Genomic DNA, 21,329 nt, shown 5'->3' with positions numbered 1-21,329 from the left:
TTATAAGCTAGTTTCTAACAGTGACTCTGTTGCCATGATATTGGACATGAGAACTTTTACACAGCATTAATCCATTCAAAGGAGTCTGTTTTAAGAAGAAGGTATATTACTGTATCCTGCTTTAAAATGAAGATTTACCAAAATAAAAGTGTCAGTCATGCAATCAAGAGAACTGTAGTTGTCAGCTATTGTTCAACCCCATAGTCAACAGTGTATGTTTTCAAATATGAATTTAACATTCAGAGCATTGGACATATTTTTTGACCATTTCATTACTTAAGAGGGTTATGATTACTTGAGAAGTTATTAGTTGTGATTTTTGTATCTAGCAATCCCCAAAGGGTAAAGGAAAGGCTTTATATACCCTAAATCATTAAACAACAGGAAAGTTGTCAGACACATAGTAATGTGTGTGTGTGTGTGTGTGTGTGTGTGTGTGTGTGTGTGTGTGTGTGTGTGTGCTGGAAATGGGACTTGACCTTAGGGCCTGGGCACTGTCTTTGCTTTTTTGTGCTTAAGGCTCCTGCTCTACTGCTTGAGCCATAGCTCTAGTTCTGGCTTTTTGCTAGTTAATTAGAGATAAGAGTCTCATGAACTTTCCTGGCCAGGCTGGCTTTGAATCCAGACTTGGCACTCTCTGGCTGAGTCCTGAATTTATGACTCGGCAATAGTTATAAAAGGCTCAAAGGTAATTATTGTTTTGGAATTTATTTTAATAAAACAATAAAGAACTAGGTTAGAGCAGGGGCTGGTGGTTCCCACCTGGAATCCTAGCTACTCAAGAGGCTGAGATCTGAGGATCCTGGTTTGAAGCCACCATGGCAGTAAAGTCTGAGACTTTTATCTAACTACCAAAAAGCAAGGAATAGAGCTATGGCTCAAGGGGTAGAATGCTTGGAGCCAAAAAGCTCAAAAACAGTGCCCAAGCTTTGAGTTCAAGCTCCAGGACTGGCAAAATATAGAAAAAAGAAAAATAAAAGGAAAAAAAGAGAAAAGAAGTAGATGGGGGGTTTATCCACAGGATTTCTTGTGGCCATACAGTTTATAATGTAATCCTCCAACAATATAGGGTTAAACTACTAAATACTCAGATAACACAAAAAATAATTTAGATTAAATTAGTAGAAATGTTTATTACATATTGTAAGTAAAAAAGGCAGGATCTAAAAAATATCTGAAGCAAAAGATGTTAACATTTGTTAATCTGGCTGGTGATTACAAAGATGTCTCTGCAATTATTTTGATGTGTTTTGTAAAGCTTATTGAAATAAACATAAAACCTCCTACATAATTCCCCAAATAGTATATAGAGTATAATTTAATATTCTGTCCTTATAAGACTTACCACTTGTTATCATAACCTTTGTTTCTTTCCATCTTCTCTGTAAATCATCTTACTTTCCCTGGCCCTCAGAATATAAGCTCCCAAATAAATACTTGTACAGATGCATACAGCCACATAGAAAGAAAACTGGAATGATACACAATGTGGTGGGACTAGTCTTTATCTCTGAGTTGTGTTGGGCAGGCAAAATTACGAATAATTTTTGCTTACTCATCATAATCTACAGGAATTTTATGAGAGCTTTGTTTTTAGATTTTTTTTAGATATCATTTTTTTTAGATATTTGTTTTTAGATATCATTCAACTAAGCACAAATTAGTTGTTTTTTTGTCAAAGGCATCATAGGTTATCTTAATTTTTCTTTTACCTATATCATCCAAGTAGATTTGCAGTTGTTTTGACTCTGCCATGCCAAGTGCATTTGCAGCTTGAACCCAAACCAGATACTCTCTGCCACTTTGCAGTGTGTCAGTGGAGATGTTAACATAGCTGGAGGTGAGATATTGGTGCTCTTCTTTTGTCTCTACACTTGTGAAAAGAGAGAGAGAAAGGACCATAGGTTAGTTTTAATTAATTATTCTAGAAATTTTGGTGATACCTTTTAAAGCTTGCTTTCCAAATGCAATCTTTTACTGGTGGGGAGGAGGGAAAGAAGAATCAAACCTCTCACTTTAGTTTCTAATATTTTTTTTGGAGAATGGGGGTTTAGGAAGGGTATTGCTGTGTATCGCAGATTGACCTCAAACGTATGATCCTCTTGTCTCAGATGTCCTAGCACTGGGATTACAGGTATGAGCTACCATGCCTGGCTTATTTTCTGAAATTTTTAAAGACAATGTAAAATCTGACTAGGGCCCATACTATGACTTTAGTGGGTTCTAAAATCAATTGCCTTGCTAGATTCCTTTCTCTATTAAAAAGGTATGCATATACAGACCCATGCAAAGTGCACATATATAAATATGCATATATGCACATAGACATTAATACATGTTGTTTTGCAACTATGTTCATGTAAAGACAGACACATTAAAATAGTATGTTACAACATTTTCTTCAACTAAACCATTTAGTTTTCTCCTCTGATTTTAAATTTAAATAAAACATTTTCAGAAACTTCTCAAAACATTGTGAGTGCTTGGCACATGCTACCTGTGCCCTGTGGTTCATAAATGACTCACCTCTGGGAACAAGCATTGGGAAAGGTCTGGTGCAAGGAGCTTGAGTTAGACATTTCTGCCAGGACATAAGATAAAGGTAAGGGGAAGAGGAGGTTCATGATGGGGTAAGAGATGGAGCTTGGGTAGGGAAGGCTGAATTTACAGGCAGAAACAAACAAACAAAAAACTAGCATGTTTGAACCCAAGCAGATTCAATGACATTCCTGAGAAAGTTCAGGAGCAATCCTCTGGGGGAACGCAAGTGCGAGGAGCAACTAGAAGTAGAGCAGGGTAGGTCACAAAAGACCTTCTGTGAGCAGCTGATGGATGGGGATTTATCACTCACATGATGAGAAACGTGCATGTAATCAGATGTCTCTATTTGTAAGGCTCTGGGGCGGTGTGACAGCTTCTTATAGGGTAGATGAGTGGGAAGTGAACATGTTGGAAGGAAAACGCAGGAAAGGTCATGAGCTGCCACGTGCTGGTAGTTTCCTCTGTGATCCTACCTACTCAGGAGGCTGAGACCTGAGGATTATGGCTCAAAGCCCACCCAGGCAGGAAAGTCCATAAGACTCATATCTCTGATAAACTACTCAGGAAAAGTCAGAAGTGGCACTGTAGCTCAAATGGTAGAGCACTAGCCTTGAGCCAAAAGAAGCTCAAGGACAATGCCTAGGCTCTGAGTTCAAACCCCAGGACCAGCACAGAAGAAAAAGGCTGTGAGCTCATTCAGACTTGGACCATTGGTCTGAGGTAAGGGAAGGTCTTTTGGGACAAACATGAAGTACTTTGAAAATAGAACTCACTGGACCTGGTAACTGAACACATGAGGGAAAGGAATCATCTGTTAACTAAACAATAGAGCATGTAGATGAGGCCAGAACTAGTACATCTTTTCAATTATATTTAAGTTTTATTCTTCTCAGGGCTTTAAGTCCTGAGACTTAAAGTGCACTATTTCCTCACATCAGCAGTACAATCACTGTCACACCATGAGGGGTAAAACAGGCCTATGGTGGTGACTACAAGCACAAGGACTTGGGTGCTAGGGACAGACTTATGTGCGCATCCCAGCTAGACTCATAGACACATTGTGGAACTTGGGGGACGATATATAACCATATCCTTTAGGTTACTCATTTGTAAAACAAAGATGATAATAATTGTTATCATAAGAAGACATATGAGATAAGAAAGAAAGGAACAGATGACTTTGTCCATAATGAAGAACTCATGAAATAAACTCGATTATGGATTCAAAGATGTTTATGATATATCTACTTTAACACCCACAAACAGAATTTTAAAAAATTTGTGTGTATATACTCACAGAGAGACACACACATTGTCTCTACGTAGCCCAGACTTGGCTTAGCACTCCCATGTATCCAGGCTGGCTTCAAACTCTTGATCCTGCTGTCTCAGCCTCCTGAACACTGAGATTGCAGGCATGCAATACCATATCCAGTTGTTACATTTCTTTACTATTGCTTCTATCTAGAGATAAATTATATGCTTAAGCTTAAACGTTTATATAAGTGCCTTATGTTCTTTCTAAAATGTGAAAGAACATAAATGCTCAAACAGAATTTTTGGAAGATGTGCTAACCTTTAGTACGTAGGAATTCAAACATGAAAACAAGAAAATAGCACTATGGGTAAGTGGGGCATCTTTGACTATTTTCCAGTTAGAGAAAACCACAACACATTCTTAACTAGTTTGTGGCTAATCCTTTTACCACACATATAGAGATCTCAAGTCAAAATGGAAATGTATTCTTAAAATGACAGCAACTCTAATCACTAGGTTCTTTATTTCTGCTCTTAATATCTATGTCATATCAGCATCCAGACCACAGAACTATTTTAGTTGAAAAAATCAATAATAATGGCTGATTGCTCCTTAGGACTATTTTTACACAAATGTCATAGTGTTGTGATAAAATAAGTACTGTAGATATTTAGTTTCTTCTTGGTCCCTGGCTACACATCTCCTCTAGCCCATGAGCTCTCCAGAGTGGTAAGGATCTTTCCAAAGAGATGGCAGATGGGGATGTTCAGAATGGAGGCTGGTTGCTAGAGGAGCTCACCAAGTCCCTGAGAACTGTGTTGGTGACCTGACTGTCACCCATCCTATTAACATTTTTTTTATCTGTCACGGGGCTTGAACTCTGGGTCTGGGTACTGTCCCTCAGCAATTCAGTTCAAGACTAGCGCTCTACCACTTGAACCATAGCACCACTTCCAGTTTTCTGGTGGTTTATTGGATATAGGAGTTTCACAGACTTTCTGCCTAGGCTGGCTTTGAACTGCAATCCTCAGATCTCAGCCTCCCGAGTAGCTAGGATTACAGGCATGAGCCACCAGCGTCTGGCTTCCTATTAGCTTTTATCTTTCAGGACAGGATGTCTGTAGGCCCAAAGTCCCTCCTCAGGCAAACTAGCAGAATTTGCCTAGATCTAAGGTCGCTGCCAGAAGGACCACCAGACAACCTCTAACTTTATCACAATCCCAGTTCTGTGTTACCTGCCGTGCTCTCCAATGCCATCAACAATTGCCATGGTGAGGAATCTTTCTCCCCTCTATGAACGTCTGCCTCCCCCCATTTCCTTTACAGTATGTCTATAATCTTCCAAGGGTTGAGCAGTTGATTTGTGAGTTATCTTCCAGTCCACCTATTCTTGGCTGAAAACAAAATCTATCTCACTATTGGTGCTCTGACTGGTCCCACAATTCCAAGAAGGAAAAAGGACCCAGTCCGGGGTCAACACATTGGTAGCAGGAATATCATGCAATGAGAGGTCTGTGTTTTTCAGACACCTCCTCCCCAACTCTACCCCACACCACTAGGGAACATAGAAGGGATGAAAGTGAAGGCGATAACCAATAGTCAATAATAAAACTTTTACAGGCCTTCCCATGGGCCTTGCCTTTCCATGTTCCTTCTATGCTCCTTCCATGTGACTGTCCTTTATAACAAATAAGTTAATTTAAATAAAGCCTGTCTTGAGTTCTCAGAGTCAGCAATTGATCCTGGTGACAAGATCCCCAGAAACCCAACTTCTACTCAGCCAAAGGCATAGTCATAACCTTGGGCTTTTGAGTGGTATCAGATGCCTGAGCATGCATGTATTTGTGTATGTGTTGGGGCCACGATGGTGGGGGGGGCGGTAATCTGTCAGTCTTGAGAGACTAAGCTCCTAATCTACAAGATCTGGTACTATCCTTGGTAGACAGTGTCAGAAGGGAACTGGAGGATGCCCAGCTGGCATCTGCTGGTATGTGGGGAAAAGACCACCCATAAAAGTGTTGTATTGAGAGTAGAAAGCAGGAAAACAATTTTGTTTTTTTCCTATATGGCTTACAGAACTGCATGTTACAAAGTTTTAAGATTTTCTGTTTCTCTCTGTCTCTGTCTCTGTCTCTCTGTCTCTCTGTCTCTGTCTCTGTCTCTGTCTCTCTCTCTCTCTGAATTAATACCTAGCCAATTACTCTCATTGAAGAGAGTTGCTTTCTAGATATACCCATGTACCTAGCCCTGGTTCTAACAAAGAGGTTTTCTTTTTTCTTTTGTGAAAATACCGTACAGAGGGGTTACAATTACATGGGCAAGGTAATGAGTGCATTTCTTTTTTTGGGGGGAGGGTCCGGTCGTGGGGCCTGAACTCTGGGCCTGGGCGCTGTCCCTCAGCTCTTCAGCTCAAGGCTAGCGCTCTACCACTTGAACCACAGTGCCACTTCCGGCTTTTTTCTTTTTGCTTATGTGGTGCTGAGGAATCGAACCCAGGGCCTTGAGCATGCAAAGCAAGAGCTCTACCACTGAGCCACCTTCCCAGCCCACAATGAGTGCATTTCTTATCAAACATTGTTGCCTCCTCCTTTGTTTCCCTTTCCCATCCATTCCCCCCACCCCCTGCCCCAACAAAAAGGTTTTCAATAAATGCAGGTGACTAGTGGTAATATTGATGAAAGTATCACATGATTATTTAAGCATTTAATCTAACAAATACTTGTTTAATACCAGCTATATTCCAAGAATATCTTTGGATATTAGGGCTGCAGACAAAACAGATGAAGTTAGAGCCGGCATACAGCATATGTACATGCTGATACAGACATGTACATGATGTTTTATGTGACAAGTGTCCAGAAGAAGCAGCAGAACAAACAAGAATGTTCTAGAATGGGCTAGGAAGGTGGTTCAGTGGTAGAGTGCTTGCCTTGCATGTATGAGGCCCTGGGTTCGATTCCTCAGCACCACATAAGCAGAAAAAGGTGGAAGTGGCGCTGTGACTCAAGTGGTAGAGCACTAGCCTTGAGCTGAAGATCTGAGGGACAGCGCCCAGGCTCAGAGTTCAGGCCCCACAAACGACAAAAAAGAAAGGAAGAAAGAAAGAAAGAAAGAAAGAAAGAAAGAAAGAAAGAAAGAAAGAAAGAAAGAAAGAAAGAAAGAAGGAAAAAAACGAATGTTCTGGAGTGAGGGCAGGTTTCCTGAGAAAAAGCAAAGGGAGTGGTACCCTGGAAGACAAAAGGAAGAATTAAAGAGCTGAGCTAGGCTAAGAGCTCTTGATAGTAAATGTGCCTTGTCTAGAAGACAAGAGTGAGAATACGTCATGGGGCTTGGCTAGGGGAAATGGTTAGTGACTTTGATGAGAGTTGTTTCAGTGGAGTGGTGAGTGAAGGTGAAAGATCTGACTATGGCTAGACAATTGAAGAGAAATGAGGAGATAAGAGGAACAGTATAGTGGGCTCTTTCAAGGCTTTTTCTTTTCTTAGTCCTTAGGCTTGAACTTAGGGCCAGGATGCTTGTCTTTGAGCTTATTTTTCTCAAGGCTAATGCTTTACTATTTGAGTCATAGCTCCACTTCCAGCCATTTGTGGTTAGTTGGAGATAAGAGTCTCATAGATTTTTTCCTACCTGACCTGGCTTGGAACCACAATTCTCAGATCTCAGCCTCCTATGTAGCTAGGATTAGAGGCAGAAACCACCTGCACCCAACCTTCTTCTTTTTTTCTTCTGTGTTTTTGAAAACACTACAACATGTTTGAAAGCTGATAGGACTGACAGGGAAGGTGATGATACAGAAAATAAAGCAAGTTGTTAGAGCAAGGTCTTCCAGGAGGCAGAAGATCCAGTCCGTGAATGGAGGGTTGGTCTTAGAGCAACTGTGGTTCATTCATGGTACTAGAATACATGAATAACGTGTAGATATAGCTAGAAAAGAAGATCTATACCCTCATCTGGGTATAGATGTTAATGTGTCCACAAATGAGCGTGGTTGGGCCATCATTCCTGTTCTCACAGTCAAAAGGAAGTAGACAATCAATATACGGCAAAGAGAGGAAGATTTGGGGGAATCATACATGGGAGACAAAGCAATGACATAATCTTGTGCCTTTAAGATGTAGCTTGACCAGTGAAATGCAGTAGGACTACTGTGTGGAAGTCTGGGCCCAATTATGTTTAGAGGTCATGAAAAGATCAATTGACAAAGTTGTCCTTGTCCCCATACACAGTTAGCTTCTCAGGCTCATAACTGGTGAGGAAATGGGGTTTTTAAAGTACTTATTGAATCCTAAAAGAATGACTGAAACTTAACACCACAGCCCTTAGATTATTTGGGACCATATCTAAGCATTCTCTCTAGCTGTCAGATATATTTCTTCTACTTAGCAACTTCAATTCAGCATGAGAGGGCCTTTCATGACCCCTGGGCAGCCAGAGAGAGCTTGGTATCTTTTTGCCAAGCAGGTGGGCTGAGGTGACAAGTTCTCTGTCTCTGTGAACTTCCTGGAACACAAAACCTTACTGGAACACAGAACCACATGAGCTGGAAAGGACACTTGCCAGTGTTAAACTCTCCTTCTCTACCAGTGGAAATACCCTAGTAAGCTAGGATCTAAAGGGCTTGCCACCTGACACTGTACTTTCTATCCAACCACAGCCTTCATTTTAAATCAGCTTTTTCCTGGATGGAAAAGACCTATTGGGTAGTTTGTTAGAGAAATACACTTTTTGTTCCCATGAATTTTTCAATTCATGAAGTCTCTTCCTTTCCCTTTCCTGCCCTTGCTTGGTGCTGGTACCAGGGCTTGAACTCAGTGTCGCTTAGCTTTGCTACTCAAAGCTAGCACTCCATCACTTGACCCACAGCACCATTTCTAGCTTTTTGATGCTTAGCTAGAGATAAGACTCATGTGGACTTCCTGCCCCAGGTGGTTTTGAACTGTGATTCTCAGATCTCAGCCTCATGAATAGCTACTATTACATGAATGAGCCCACAGCTCCTGACAGTTTTTCTTTTCAATTGTGTGTGTGTGTGTGTGTGTGTGTGTGTGTGTTGCTTGTTGTTGGGGCTTAAACTCACTATGCTGTACATGAGATTTTCTACTAGCCTAGTGCTCTACCACTTTGAGCAGTTCAACTACTAGTTTTTAATTGGAGATAAGACTCTCACAGACTTTCCTGCCCGGGCTGGCTTCAAACTGCAATTCTCAGATCTCAGCCTCTTGAGTAGCTAAGATTACAGACATGAGCCACCAGCACCCAGCTGATGTTTGCTTTATTAATTTGTCTATGCTTATAGGAACTCCACCCAGCTGATGTTTGCTTTATTAATTTGTCTATGCTTATAGGAACTCATGCTTTGAATGTGCTGGAGAAAAATATTCATTTTTGGGGGGTCGGTCATAGGGCTTGAACTCTGGGCATGGCCACTGTCCCTGAGTGTTTCAGCTCAAGGCTAACACTCTACCCTTGAGCCACCACACCATTTCTGATTTTCTTTTGGTTAACTGGAGATAAGAGTCTCATAGATTCTCCTGCCTAGGCTGGCTTTGAACCATGATCCTCAGATCTCAGCCTCCTGAGTAGCTAGGATTATAGGCATGAGCCAACGGTGCCCAGCAACATTTTCATCTTTATAATATTTCACATTCTTGGTGTCCTTGTAAAATATTCTTTCTTTCTCTTTCATTCTTTCTCTTTCTCTCTCTCTTTCTTCCTTTCCTTTCCTATAGTACTGTGATTTAAACTCAAGATTCTGTGTTTTCTAGGCAGTCACTCTACTACTTGAGTCATGCCCCAAGCCCTTTTACTTTGTTATTTTGGGGGATAGTGTCTTTAGTTTTCACCCTGACAGCCTGAGCCATGTTTTTCCTACTAAAGCTTCCCACATAGCTGGGATGACAGGTGTGTCACTATGCCTGGCTTATTTTGCTCTGGCTGGCATCAAATCACAGTTATCCAGATTGCCCTCTAGCAAGTAACAGAGATTACAGACCTGAGCCACTGTGCCTGGCCAAAATTTCCATTTTGGAATTTTTGATTTTTAGCTTTGGGATGTTCACCTTTACCACTGGACTTTAGACAGGACTGGAATACATATATTTTTCTATGTTTTATCTTCCTCTATGAATTTTCTGCTATTACTTTGTTTTTGCAGTCCTGGAGTTTGAACTCAAGGTCTTAAACTTCCTAGGAAGATACTCTTCCACTCGAAACATGCTGCAAGCCCTTTTTGTTTTATTTTTCATGTAGGGTCTTGTGTTTTTATCTAGAGGTGATCTGGACCTCAGTACTCCTACCTATGGCTTCGAGAATAGCTGGGATAGAATCTCCTTGAATTTCTGCCCCACATGGCTCTGAATTTGTATCCTCACCATCTCCATCTTTAGAACAGCTGGGATTATAGACATGAACCAATGCTCATGGTTTGTGTTGTTAGGAGTTAAGTAGATTATGAAGAAAAAAATTATAAGAAATGCTCAGTTCTGGTTATAGAATATATCACTCTACAAGTATTTGTTAGCACTTAGCTATTAGGCATCATTTGAACCTTTGTAGGTACAGCAACGAGCCTAACAAAACAAAGCTCTTGTCCATTTGAACTTAAATTCTAGTGTGAATGAATGTATTTACTATTGACACATGACAATAATGATTTAGAATACATTTAGAATCACCGTCTACATATGTCCAAAATAACTATTGCTTGAAAATAACTTAAAGTAAATTGTTACTGATATATGCTACAGATGAAAGTAAGCCAGGCCCAAAGAAACATAGGTCCCATGGTTTCCCTTATTTGCAATAGCTAGTATATGTCTGAGACAAGCAGAAACGATCAGATAAGTTGATGTTAAGGAAATAAACCCTAGAAATGAATTAAAATGTCTTTTTCTTTCATGCGATTGTTTCTAACACCTTTATAAGATTATTTCTTTGTTGCTTTATATGTCTCTCCCCCACGGTATAACCCCTGCTTTCACTGTATTTGATGTTGGTATAATTTGTGAAGGGGAAAGGAAAAAACAAATCGTTTAAATAGGGATACAGGTGGACCCATTGCAACAATGAGATGCACAAGTCGTTATGTCGAGAACAAACTTTACAACTTTGGTGGGGAGGGAGGGAGGAGGATTGGGTGGGGAGGAGGGGGGAGGAGGATTGGGTGGGGAGGCAAGGGGAGGATGGGAAGGGATGGGAAAGGGAAACAAAGGAGGAGGCTACAATGCTTGATAAGAAATGTACTCATTATCTTGCCCATGTAATTGTAACCCCTCTGTACAGTATTTTCACAATAAAAAGATAGACCATAAAAATCCTACAGATGATCATTTAATGACTTTACATTAATATTGCCACTCATATCAAACTAGGTTTGATATAAGAAGCATTTCTAGGGAGGTACTTCTGCTGGTGGCAGGACCCTGGCTGGTCAGGGTAGACTGAAAGTGTGAGACCATACAAAAGTACTCACCTCTTCACATGCACCACATACTTTGTGTCTATGTAGGTGAGCGTCCCAGTGTCCCAGGTACAAGTCATGCTGCCTGAGAATTCATGGATGATGCAGGTTACCTGGTCAGGAGCATCCGGAGGATCTGCAATAAAATGTATCACTTAGGAGCCTCCATAAAAATCATAGAGTTCTGCTGGGCTCTGACTTGTAATACTAGTTACTCAGCAGGCTGAGATCTGAGAGTTTTGGCTTAAAGTCAACCTATGCAGGAAAGTCTGCGAGACTCTTATCTCCAATTAACCAACCAACCAACCAACAAAAAAACCAGAAGTAGAGTTGTGAGTCAAGTGGTAGAGTACAGTAGAATGCTAGCCTTGAGCAAAAACATTCAGGGACAGTACCTAAAGTCAAGCTCCAGGACTGGCAAAGAAAGGGAGAAAGAGAGAGAGAGAGAGAAAGAGAGAGAAAGAAAGAATGAGAGAGGGAGGAAGGGAAGGAAGGAGAGAAAAAGGAAGGAGAGAGAGAGAAAGAAAGAAAGAAAGGAGAGAAAAAGGGTCAGAGGAAGGAAGGAGAGAAAGAAAAGAAAGAAAGAAAGAAAGAAAGAAAGAAAGAAAGAAAGAAAGAAAGAAAGAAAGAAAAGAAAGAAAGGAGGAAAGAAAAAGGAAGAAAGAGAGGGAGGGAAGGAGAGAAAGAAGGAAGGAGAAAGAAAGGAAGGAAGGAAGGAAGGAAGGAAGGAAGGAAGGAAGGAAGGAAGGAAGGAGAGAAAAAGGGACAGAGGAAGGAAGGAGAGAAAGAAAGAAAGAAAAGAAAGGAGGAAAGAAAAAGAAAAAAGAGAGAAAGAGAGAGAAAGAAAGAGAGAGGGATGGAGGGAAGGAAAGAAGGAAGGAGAAAGAAAGAAAGAAAGAAAGAAAGGAAGGAAGAAAGAAATAGAAAAAGGAAGGAGAGAAAAAGGGAGAGAGGAAGGAAGGAAAGGAGGGAGGAAGGGAAGCAGGAAGGGAGGGAGAAAGAAAGAGAGAAAGGAAAAGGTTTTTATAAAGTAGCTTTGGGCTGTTAGGTTTGTGTGAGAGGCCAAGCCAGTGAGCACTGAGCATGTCTGGGCTCCTTCCTCCATCCCCAATGTCTCCCTTGCAACGCTGACAAACATCCTCTCCCTCCTCTACTGTACTCTTTTGGGGAGACTATTATCCATACAAACAATCCAACTCAATGTTATCATTTATCCAACTAAAAAAGCCCTCCCTCAGCTACCATATGGCCTTTCTCCTTATCACTAAAACATCCTGTGTGTGTGTGTGTGTGTGTGTGTGTGTGTGTGTGTGTGTGTGTGTGTGTATGTTCTGAGACAGGGTCTCATTATGTATACCAGGTTGGCATTGAATTTGGGATCTTCTTGTCTCAATTTCTCAAGTATTGTGATTACAAGCACACACCACTACACTCAGCGATAGTAAAACAGCTTAAGAGTCAATTACTCTTCTCCCATTTATTCATGAGACAAAGCAATCAGGATTCAGCTCCCACAGTTTCATCAGAACTACTGTTGCCAAGGTCATTAATGATACCCCCCAGTTTAATGCCACCCTACACTCTCGTGTTGACTTTTTGTTGGTGGTGGTGGTTTTATTTTTGTGCCATCCCTCAGGCTTGAACTCAGGGCCTGGACTTTGTCCCTGAATTTGCTCAAAGCTAGCACTATATTACTTGAGCCACTGCTCTTACGTCAGGCTTTTGGTGGTTAATTGGAAATATGAGTCTCACAGATTTTTCTGTCTAGGCTAATTTCAAACTGCTCTCCTCAGATCTAAGCCTCCTAAGTAGCTAGGATTACAGGTATGACCCACCAGAGCCCCTGGCTTTGTTGGCTGTTATTGAACTCTTGACCTCTGCTGCATTTGATATTTAGCTCACTTCCTCTTCAAAACCTCTCATGTTTCTCGGGTTTTGTTGAAGGGTTTGTCTGGGCTTTTTTGTTTTTGTTTATTTGTTTTGTCTTTCTGTAGTTCTGGACAACTGTCTCTTCCTCTGGAACATAATTCACTCTTTAAAAGTTCGTGTTCATCTCTTCAAAGGAGTATTATTCAGTGGTAAGAGGAAGGTAACTTTAAACCATGCCACAATGTGGATTAAACTTGAAGATACTAGGCTAAGTAAAATAAGCCACACACACACTTGTGATTCCCTTGCATAAGGAATCTTCAATATTCAAACTTGTCAGATACCACTAGTTCATACCTATAATCCTAGCTACCCAGGAGGATTGAACTTCAAAGCCAGGAGAGGCAGAAAAGTCTATAAAACTCTTAACTCTAGTCAACCAGCAAAAAGCTTGAAGTAGAGTTGTGGTTTAAGTGGTAGGGCACCTGTCTAGAGTGAGAAAGTGAAGTGAGAATATGAGGCCTGAGTTCAAGCCTCAGTACCAGGGCATTGAAATGGGGATTTTTTTGTTCAATAGATACAGTGCTTTAGCTTGCAACATGGTTTGAGAGAAAGTGCTGGTAGCTGCATAGCGTGATTGTTTTGAATGTCATTGAATTGAGTATGGAAACATGGTAAAAACCAATGTACATTTATGTCATGTGAATTTACCACCACCAGCATCACATGAAAAGTTTTTTTTTTAATTTGGTATTCACAGAACTCTATTTCAAGGCTAGTTCTCTTTCTCTCCCACATGCCTGCCCTCTTCCCTTACCCCTAACTCCTGGCCAGCTCTTCCCCCCTTGGTTTATTATGGGAAATAAAGTTAGTTTTCGTGTCAGTATATTTTCTCTTTGAGAATGGACATCCCTCAGATCCCCTCACCCTTACCCCACCCTAACCTACTACCTTACCCCACTTCTCCCTACCCGACTCCACCCCAAGGCTGTTATTCACTGAACCCTGTGTAGAAGTGTGCCTTTGCTCTATGCTGACTAGTTGAAGAATTTCCCTTGGGGATCATGCATGGGACTCAAGATGGATCAATTAGAATTTCGGTGTCAAAGCAGGTAAGCTCTGAGCTGTTGGTGACCATCTTGACAAGAGCACGTGTCTTCTGTTAGGAATCTTTAGGTCCCAGATGGGAACAGAGGAAAACGATCTGACGACACTACTCAAACTCCTGTAGCCTCTGAAACCTGTGAAATCCCAGCAATGATAGAACAAATGAAATCTGGAATTTTCTGTTATATATCCAATAGGACAGACCAAAAATCACAAGACTGGGCTGGGAGGGAAGCGCCATGTTGTTATTAGCACAAAGTGGATTCCAATAAGGTACTAGTGACTCAAGCCTATAAATCCTAGCTACTCAGGAGGCGGAGATCTGAGAACCACCCCTTTTATCATTCTCTCTGATTTCTCCCAAACCCACCTCTCCACTCAATTCAGAGCAGACTCTTAGTTCCAAATAACCAGCAAAAAACAAGAAGTGAGGGCATGGTTCAGGTTGTCGAACACCAACTGTAAGTGAAAAAGTTAAGGCAGAGAAAGAAGAACTGAGTTTAAGCTCTGGTACTGGCACACATACACATAAAACGTATGAAGTGTTGAGTACTTATCATATCCTTACATTGCAAAGGTGATTTTCTCACCTCATTCTCACGTGAACTATTGCTTGGGGTATGTAACTCTTTAGTGAATTATGAGAGATTTGGAAGGAAGGTGGTGGTGATGGTAAGTGTGTGAAGTGTTATAAAAAAAATACAGGCAAGAGCTTCTAGAAAACAGGGTCTGTGATTCTTTGCCTTTCTATAGTTAGCACATTTTTACTATATATAACAACCACTCAGTGAAGATTATCCCATGGATTCAGTGTCTTTAATGAGATGATAATGAGGATTAAAGATCAGACTGCCATTTCTTCCCGTAAGAAAGCCTGGGCCAACCAAATTCTGCTTTATTGATACCTACTGTATAGCAATAGCAATGTTATTGGGGAATAGGAAGGGGCTTTAGGGGAACAATTCTGCTCTCAACACTATACATAGAGGTAAAAGATGGTTTATTTCAAGGAAGCTTAAAATTTTAAATATACAAGTAAGTGGAAACATTTTTTTCTGGATTATGTTAATTTGGCATTTTAAAAAGTTGTCATGGAGTGATTTAATCTCATTATTGGAGTGGCCTGGTTAAACAAATTTCCCCTAATATGTGTGCAGTTAATCACAGCAATTGATCACAGTTACAAAAATCTTAGAAGTGTTTAAGGTTATGGCTCAAACTGGAAACTATGATAGATTATATTTCACAAAATTACACATTAGAGTAGAGAAACTTTTAAATATTTGGATATCTTTTCAGGGAAAGCAATGACTCATTTATCTTCTACCTTTTATGTCTTACTCTCTAGTCTAAAAAAATATGCCTGTAATCATTTTGTTCCCCACAGTGATGATACATTGATGTAGTTAATTTCACAGGACAAATATCCTGTGATCAAAGTGGTCAGGTGAAAGCAATGTGATTTCTAGAATGCCACAAAACCTTTCCAAACCTTCCTGTGACCTACTTCAATAGGAAGTTCTGTTTGCTAAGAACACAGAGATGAAGCGCACATTCAACTCAGATGCAGGGTTTTGGTAGTTATGTTTTTATACTTATAACCAGAGGTCTGTGTAAATAGTTACTTGAATGGACAGGATACTGTTCTTTCTACACTGCCATTCACAAAGAATGGAAGCTTTCTCTTAGATTGTTCTAGAAGGAGAGCCTTCTGTCAGCTGAAACATGGCCTGGTGTAAGGGCTTGGCCCTTACAGCCAACACTAGAGGGACTGTCAAGAGTAATCAGTGGCCCCAATGGCTATATGTCTAATATATCTATAGGAAATGAACCGTTGTTTTGAGCTGAGCTTCTGGACTGGGCACTGACAGACCTAACCGAAATGGAGTGACTTATACTAAGTGCTGCATAATCAAACTAAAAGTGTAAAGAAGCAAGTCATCACCTCTCCCCAGTAGACCAGTTTTTCCTGAAAATCAGACTTACCATATCCGATTTGAAAAGGTTCAGTTACCCTGAAGCCTGGTGAGAACTTTTACAAAAAAAGCAACATCCCTCACTCTCTTCTACTATTCTATTGCCTTGTTTCCACCTTACAAAACCCAACTTGTTCTGTCCTGTCCCATGAATCACCAATACAGTCAACTAGATCTTAAAACTAAATTTGTAGCTGGTACCAGTAGTTCATCCTTGTAATCCTAGCTACCCAGGAAGCTAAGATCCCAGGATCTAGGTTTGAAGCCAGCTTGGGCAGACAGCTGTGAGTGACTCTTATCTCCAGTTAACTAACAAAACTCATGATTATAAGGTGTGGCTCAAGTGGTACAGCACCAGCCTTGAGCGGAAAAAGCTAAAGGAGAAAGCAAGGTCCTGAGTTCAAACCTTAATACCAGAATGAAAACAAACAGAAATTGGATTTGTTGGACTTTGTCTTTTAGCTCAAGTGATACATATTTTACATCTTTTCCTCCTCTGGCTTAAATTAACAACTAGCCTTCTTTAACTGCGGAACTTTCTTATTAGCCCTCTGAAGAGAGATTATATATCCCCTGACTCTTACCTTCATCCCTAAGAGGAAAAATGGTAAAAATCTTTAAGCAGTGAGGGTTGGTTATGTTTCCTGAGGATGTGGACAAGCTTAGATTTCCTGAATCAGATAAGGTTCTTGCCTCTGGTTTAATTTCCACAATTTAGGGCAAGTTTCACTGGTAAGGCCTACATTTACTAATTTCGTTCTTTGACTCCAAAACTTAAACTATTTCTCTTTCTCAAATCACTGGTCCCTCTCCTTAGTTCTCTGTTTCAAAGGCATGCGCTGTCAGCTACCCAGAGGTAAGTGGGGCAAAGGCCTCCTCACAGAACAGATGGTCAGGCAGCAAAGATGGCTGCCGGTAGTGGTGTTTAGTCTGGTTCTTGTAGCTAAAGTCTAGAGGTGATGGAGAAACATGAACTGATTTTTGGTTGCCTAAACAATGGAAGAAGAATAGAGGCAAAGACTAAAAGCCCCTCATTTTTTCACTGGTGATGAACAAAGGCATCACACAGAAGAGATCTCTGTATTAAACCAGTCCTGAAGTGATTGATCTGTCCTTCCTAATATAAGAACTGAGATCTATGTCCATATATAATTACTTAATACTTACTTATAATTACTCAGTTCACTTTACTGCAGTAACTTACATACTTTCAGAATGTTATGGACAAAAATTGAATTTAGGATCTATTTTCAAGATTAAACTGATTAATTAAAAAATTATTATAGTAATGTGCATGCTAAGTCACACTGTGTGTGGGGGGGAGGCAATGGTATTAGAAGCAAGGAATTGTTGGAGAACCGCCTTATGTTTCATCAAAAAAGATGCATTTGTTAGGATTCAGACAGTGAGGCTATAATTCAAAAAGTTTAAATCATTGAAGTTCAATGCTAAACAAGGCCAGCATAACTGGCTTCATTTTACAGACAAACAACAGAGGCTCTGCGATTGTTTAAGCAAATTGTCAATGGTATATATAACTACCCAGGGTTAGGGTGAAAACCAAAGCTAGTTTTGCAACTTTTCCTGAATCTGGATCTTAAAATGTCTCAATGGAATCTTCTTTAACTTAAGGATATTAGTTTGGGGAAAACAAAAACAAAATGTAAGTGAAAAAGCAGGGGGGAAAAAGTAATAATTTGGGGGGGGACAGAGGGGATGGAAAGGGATGGGAAGGGGAAACAAAGGAGGAGGCAACAATGTTTGATAAGAAATGTACTCATTACCTTGCTCATGTAATTGTAACCCCTCTGTACAGTATTTTCACAATAAAAAAAGAAAAAGAAAAAGAAAAAACAAAAAAGTAATAGTTTAATTTGTTCTTATTGTTCTTGAGAGGATCTTAGTATAGAACACAGATGGACTCAAATCTTCCAATTCTCCTGCCTCCTTCTCCCAAGTGCTAGAATTACAGGTACGAACCACCACACTAGACTCAATAGCATAATTTTAAGTCTGAAGGTATTTGTTTTTTGGTCTTGTTTGGCCAAAACAAGTGGTGAAAAATTGATTTTCCAAATGCATCAGCAATATTTTATAATCTAGAAAGTTTACATTAGGCATTCATATTTCTGTCTTCCTCAAGGGAAGAGTTAAAAGATTTTGGCCCTCACCAATGCTGGGTCTGGGCAGAGTCTGCATCAGCAAACCATACATTTCTTTCTTCTTTGCACAGGGGGCATCAGTCCCCTCAATCCTAGACATTTGAATTCATAGCAACTGTCGTATACCAATCTAAGAGGGGAACTATGTCAATTTGCCTCTAGTTTTAGATAAGATGGGTGGTCATCAGTAAACTGTGTGTATTTCGAGCATGCCAGAATACTTACATCCAGAATAAATGTCTTTTCCACATATGAGAGTTTCTTGAAGACGTCCAGGACATTTTGTAGTGCAATACACTGAGGCATGTGGCTCCTGAAAGTTTTTATACCAAAGCCGAGCTGTTGTTTGGTTAATCGTTGTGATGTGAGAACTTTCTTTGATGCCATTTTTATAAAAGTTAAGTTTAGTCGGTTGGCAGTTCTTAATTGTTGCTTGACAATAGACAGAGAGATTCATACCCATTCTAACAAGGGTGGCTGGTTCTACCCAGATGTTGCCAGAGCAGTTTATATTCACAATTCCTGGAAACAAACATATAGTTTAATAAATTCTATGTAAAGCATTACAAAAGATTCAGAAGAGTATCTTATTGCACTTTAAAGTTATTCTTTTCTATTAATTACATGATTTCAATGGAAAAAGATTACGTCTATGTTTTTATTGATATATTTGTTATAGTGTGCTTTTTATCCTACATCTAATAGTGTTCAACAAAATTACATTAAGCTTCTCAAATTTTCTAAAGAGCAAATATAATTAGCTTTTCTACTTTAATATGAGAACAGAGGCATCATGAAACATCATCATTTATTAGAGATCAATTAGAAATAATAGCGGCATTGCAGAATCTAAACCCCATTCTCTAGATACCCAATTAATCTTTTGTTCTTTCCTTTTAGATAAAAGCTACTTTATCAGCAAATCATGAATATAATGAATAAATGAAAACATAGGGATGAAAATAATGAATAAAACTATACTCTTGCAGTAACAAAAAGCTAGTGCTTGAGAATTGCATAAAGTTTATCACTAATTTAATCTGAGAAAATATTCTCAATAGATTGCTAAATTAAAAAGCAAGTTGTGAAACAACATATTTAATATAGGACGATGTTAGAAATAGGTGAATTGAAGAAAAATACACTGTTATTAACAACAGTAATCTCTGTATTAATATTTTTATTTTAACTTGTATATCAAGTGATTTAAAAATTACATGATGAATATATTACTTTCATAACCAAAAAACATTCTCATTTAAAATCATTTGTCTGAGAGGTATACTTAATGATAGAATGCTTTCCCTGGGCTAAATCTCTAGCACTGAAAAGTAATAAATAAATTAAGCCATTTTTGTAAAGCCAAATGACTACGAAATACATTATTGATGAAATGCAATTCACACCAGAGAAAATTTATTATGATTGTTTTCCTGGAAACACTCCCATTAAAGTACGTCTAAATCTTATCAAACTAATGATTGAGGTCATTTTTTTATTTTAATTTTTAAGGGGCTTTAGCCTTGGAACACAGTTTAAAGAATTAACTTGTTATACAATATAACCTAATTGAGAATTTCCTTTTGTGCAGTGAACATTTACATATAAATTCTAAATTTAAATGTTGAAGTGCAGCTAATAATTCTATCATCAGAGAGAATTGAAGTCAAGGTTATGAAAAAGCAGGGGGGCGGGTGGGCAGTACTGGAGATTGAACTCGGGGCATTGAGCTTATAAGGCAGGCACTCTCGAGCCATACACTTTTTTTTATTGCCTATTTTTGAGGTAGGGCCTGACTTCATGCTAGGTCTGTGATTCCTTTGTCACTGGGATGACAAGCACGAGCCACTGTACCCCATCTTGTGCTCCCTCAATAGCTGGGGTAACAGACATGCACCTTACCTAGCCACTGATGGATATGGAATCTTGTGATCAGCCCAGCTGATCCACACCTCTCACGTAGTGATTGGACAATCTCCTTCTTGGATTCCTCAAAGCTAAATATGCCTGTCCCACAGGAATCTGGTCTTCTGGGCAGGGCCAGGGGTTTATATAAATGATGAGATAGGAATAGTGACAGCACATAGTAGGACTGTACAAGGCTATTGTGGGGAGTAAGAGGTTAGGGCAAAGCCTGGCACATAGTAACCATCAATAAAGGGTTTGTAAACTCTAGCATGCCAGAACAAAGCCATAAGCTTCTTCATGGAAATATTCATATGACTTCGAGGGCTATCCATTAGGACTAGTTAAGAAACTACCCCTGTATTTGGACAGTTCTTGGCCCATTTAAAATTCATTCCATATAAACTTTTGTATATGTATTTTCCCTACCTAATCAGTTTTGTATTTTCCAGAGATCCTGGCATAATGCTTTGAAAGGAATGATTACTTAATATTCTATTTGTGGAATAGAAAATACAGATAGACACACAAAGTACTATACCTCCATGGCACCAACTGAAGAAAATGTAAAGAACTCTTACTGCATTCAGTTGAATCCTGACCTGATTCATGCTCCCAATCAGGATAAAGCCCTTTGTTTCTCTCTGGAAAAAATATTTTTTAAAGTTTACATTGTAGCATTTTAATAAAATAATAAAAAGCACCCCTCTGTGCAGTATTTTCACAATAAAAAACTTATTAAAAATAATAAAAAGCTTTAGATTTTCTTGACAATTCTTTAATAAAAACTCTGTGTGTGTGTGTGCATGTGCTGGTACTGGGGTTTGAACTCACGGCCTGGGCACTATTTCTTGCTCAAGACTAGCATTCTACCACTTGAGCCAAGGCTCTGTTTCTGGCCTTTTGGTAACTGATTAAAGATAAGAATCTCATGGTCTTTCCTGGCCAGGCTGGCTTTGAACTACAATCATCAGATCTCAGCTTCCTGTGTAGCTAGGATTACAGGTGTGAACCAGCAGTCCTTGGTTAATAGGAAGTTTTGATTAGGAAGA

The 21,329-nt window shown here is 39.6% G+C and overlaps 1 protein-coding gene across 1 annotated transcript in view; it reads right to left on the bottom strand.

Moving 5' to 3' along the window:
- Positions 1-20,888, bottom strand: part of Il23r (interleukin 23 receptor) — a 58,735-nt gene extending 37,847 nt beyond the window's left edge. Inside the window, exons 1-4 of the mRNA XM_013020569.1 lie at positions 20,819-20,888; positions 18,598-18,894; positions 11,271-11,394; positions 1,713-1,873 (exon numbers count right to left, since the gene is read on the bottom strand). Coding sequence (XP_012876023.1) covers positions 1,713-1,873; positions 11,271-11,394; positions 18,598-18,894; positions 20,819-20,888 — 652 coding nt within the window. The remainder of the gene's footprint in view (positions 1-1,712; positions 1,874-11,270; positions 11,395-18,597; positions 18,895-20,818) is intronic.
- Positions 20,889-21,329: the final 441 nt, after the last annotated feature.

The sequence above is a fragment of the Dipodomys ordii genome, unplaced genomic scaffold (assembly GCF_000151885.1).
Source record: "Dipodomys ordii isolate 6190 unplaced genomic scaffold, Dord_2.0 Scaffold51, whole genome shotgun sequence".
Lineage (NCBI taxonomy): Eukaryota > Metazoa > Chordata > Mammalia > Rodentia > Heteromyidae > Dipodomys > Dipodomys ordii.
The sequence above is the reverse complement of the archived record's forward strand: the minus strand, read 5'-3'. Positions and strand labels throughout refer to the sequence as shown.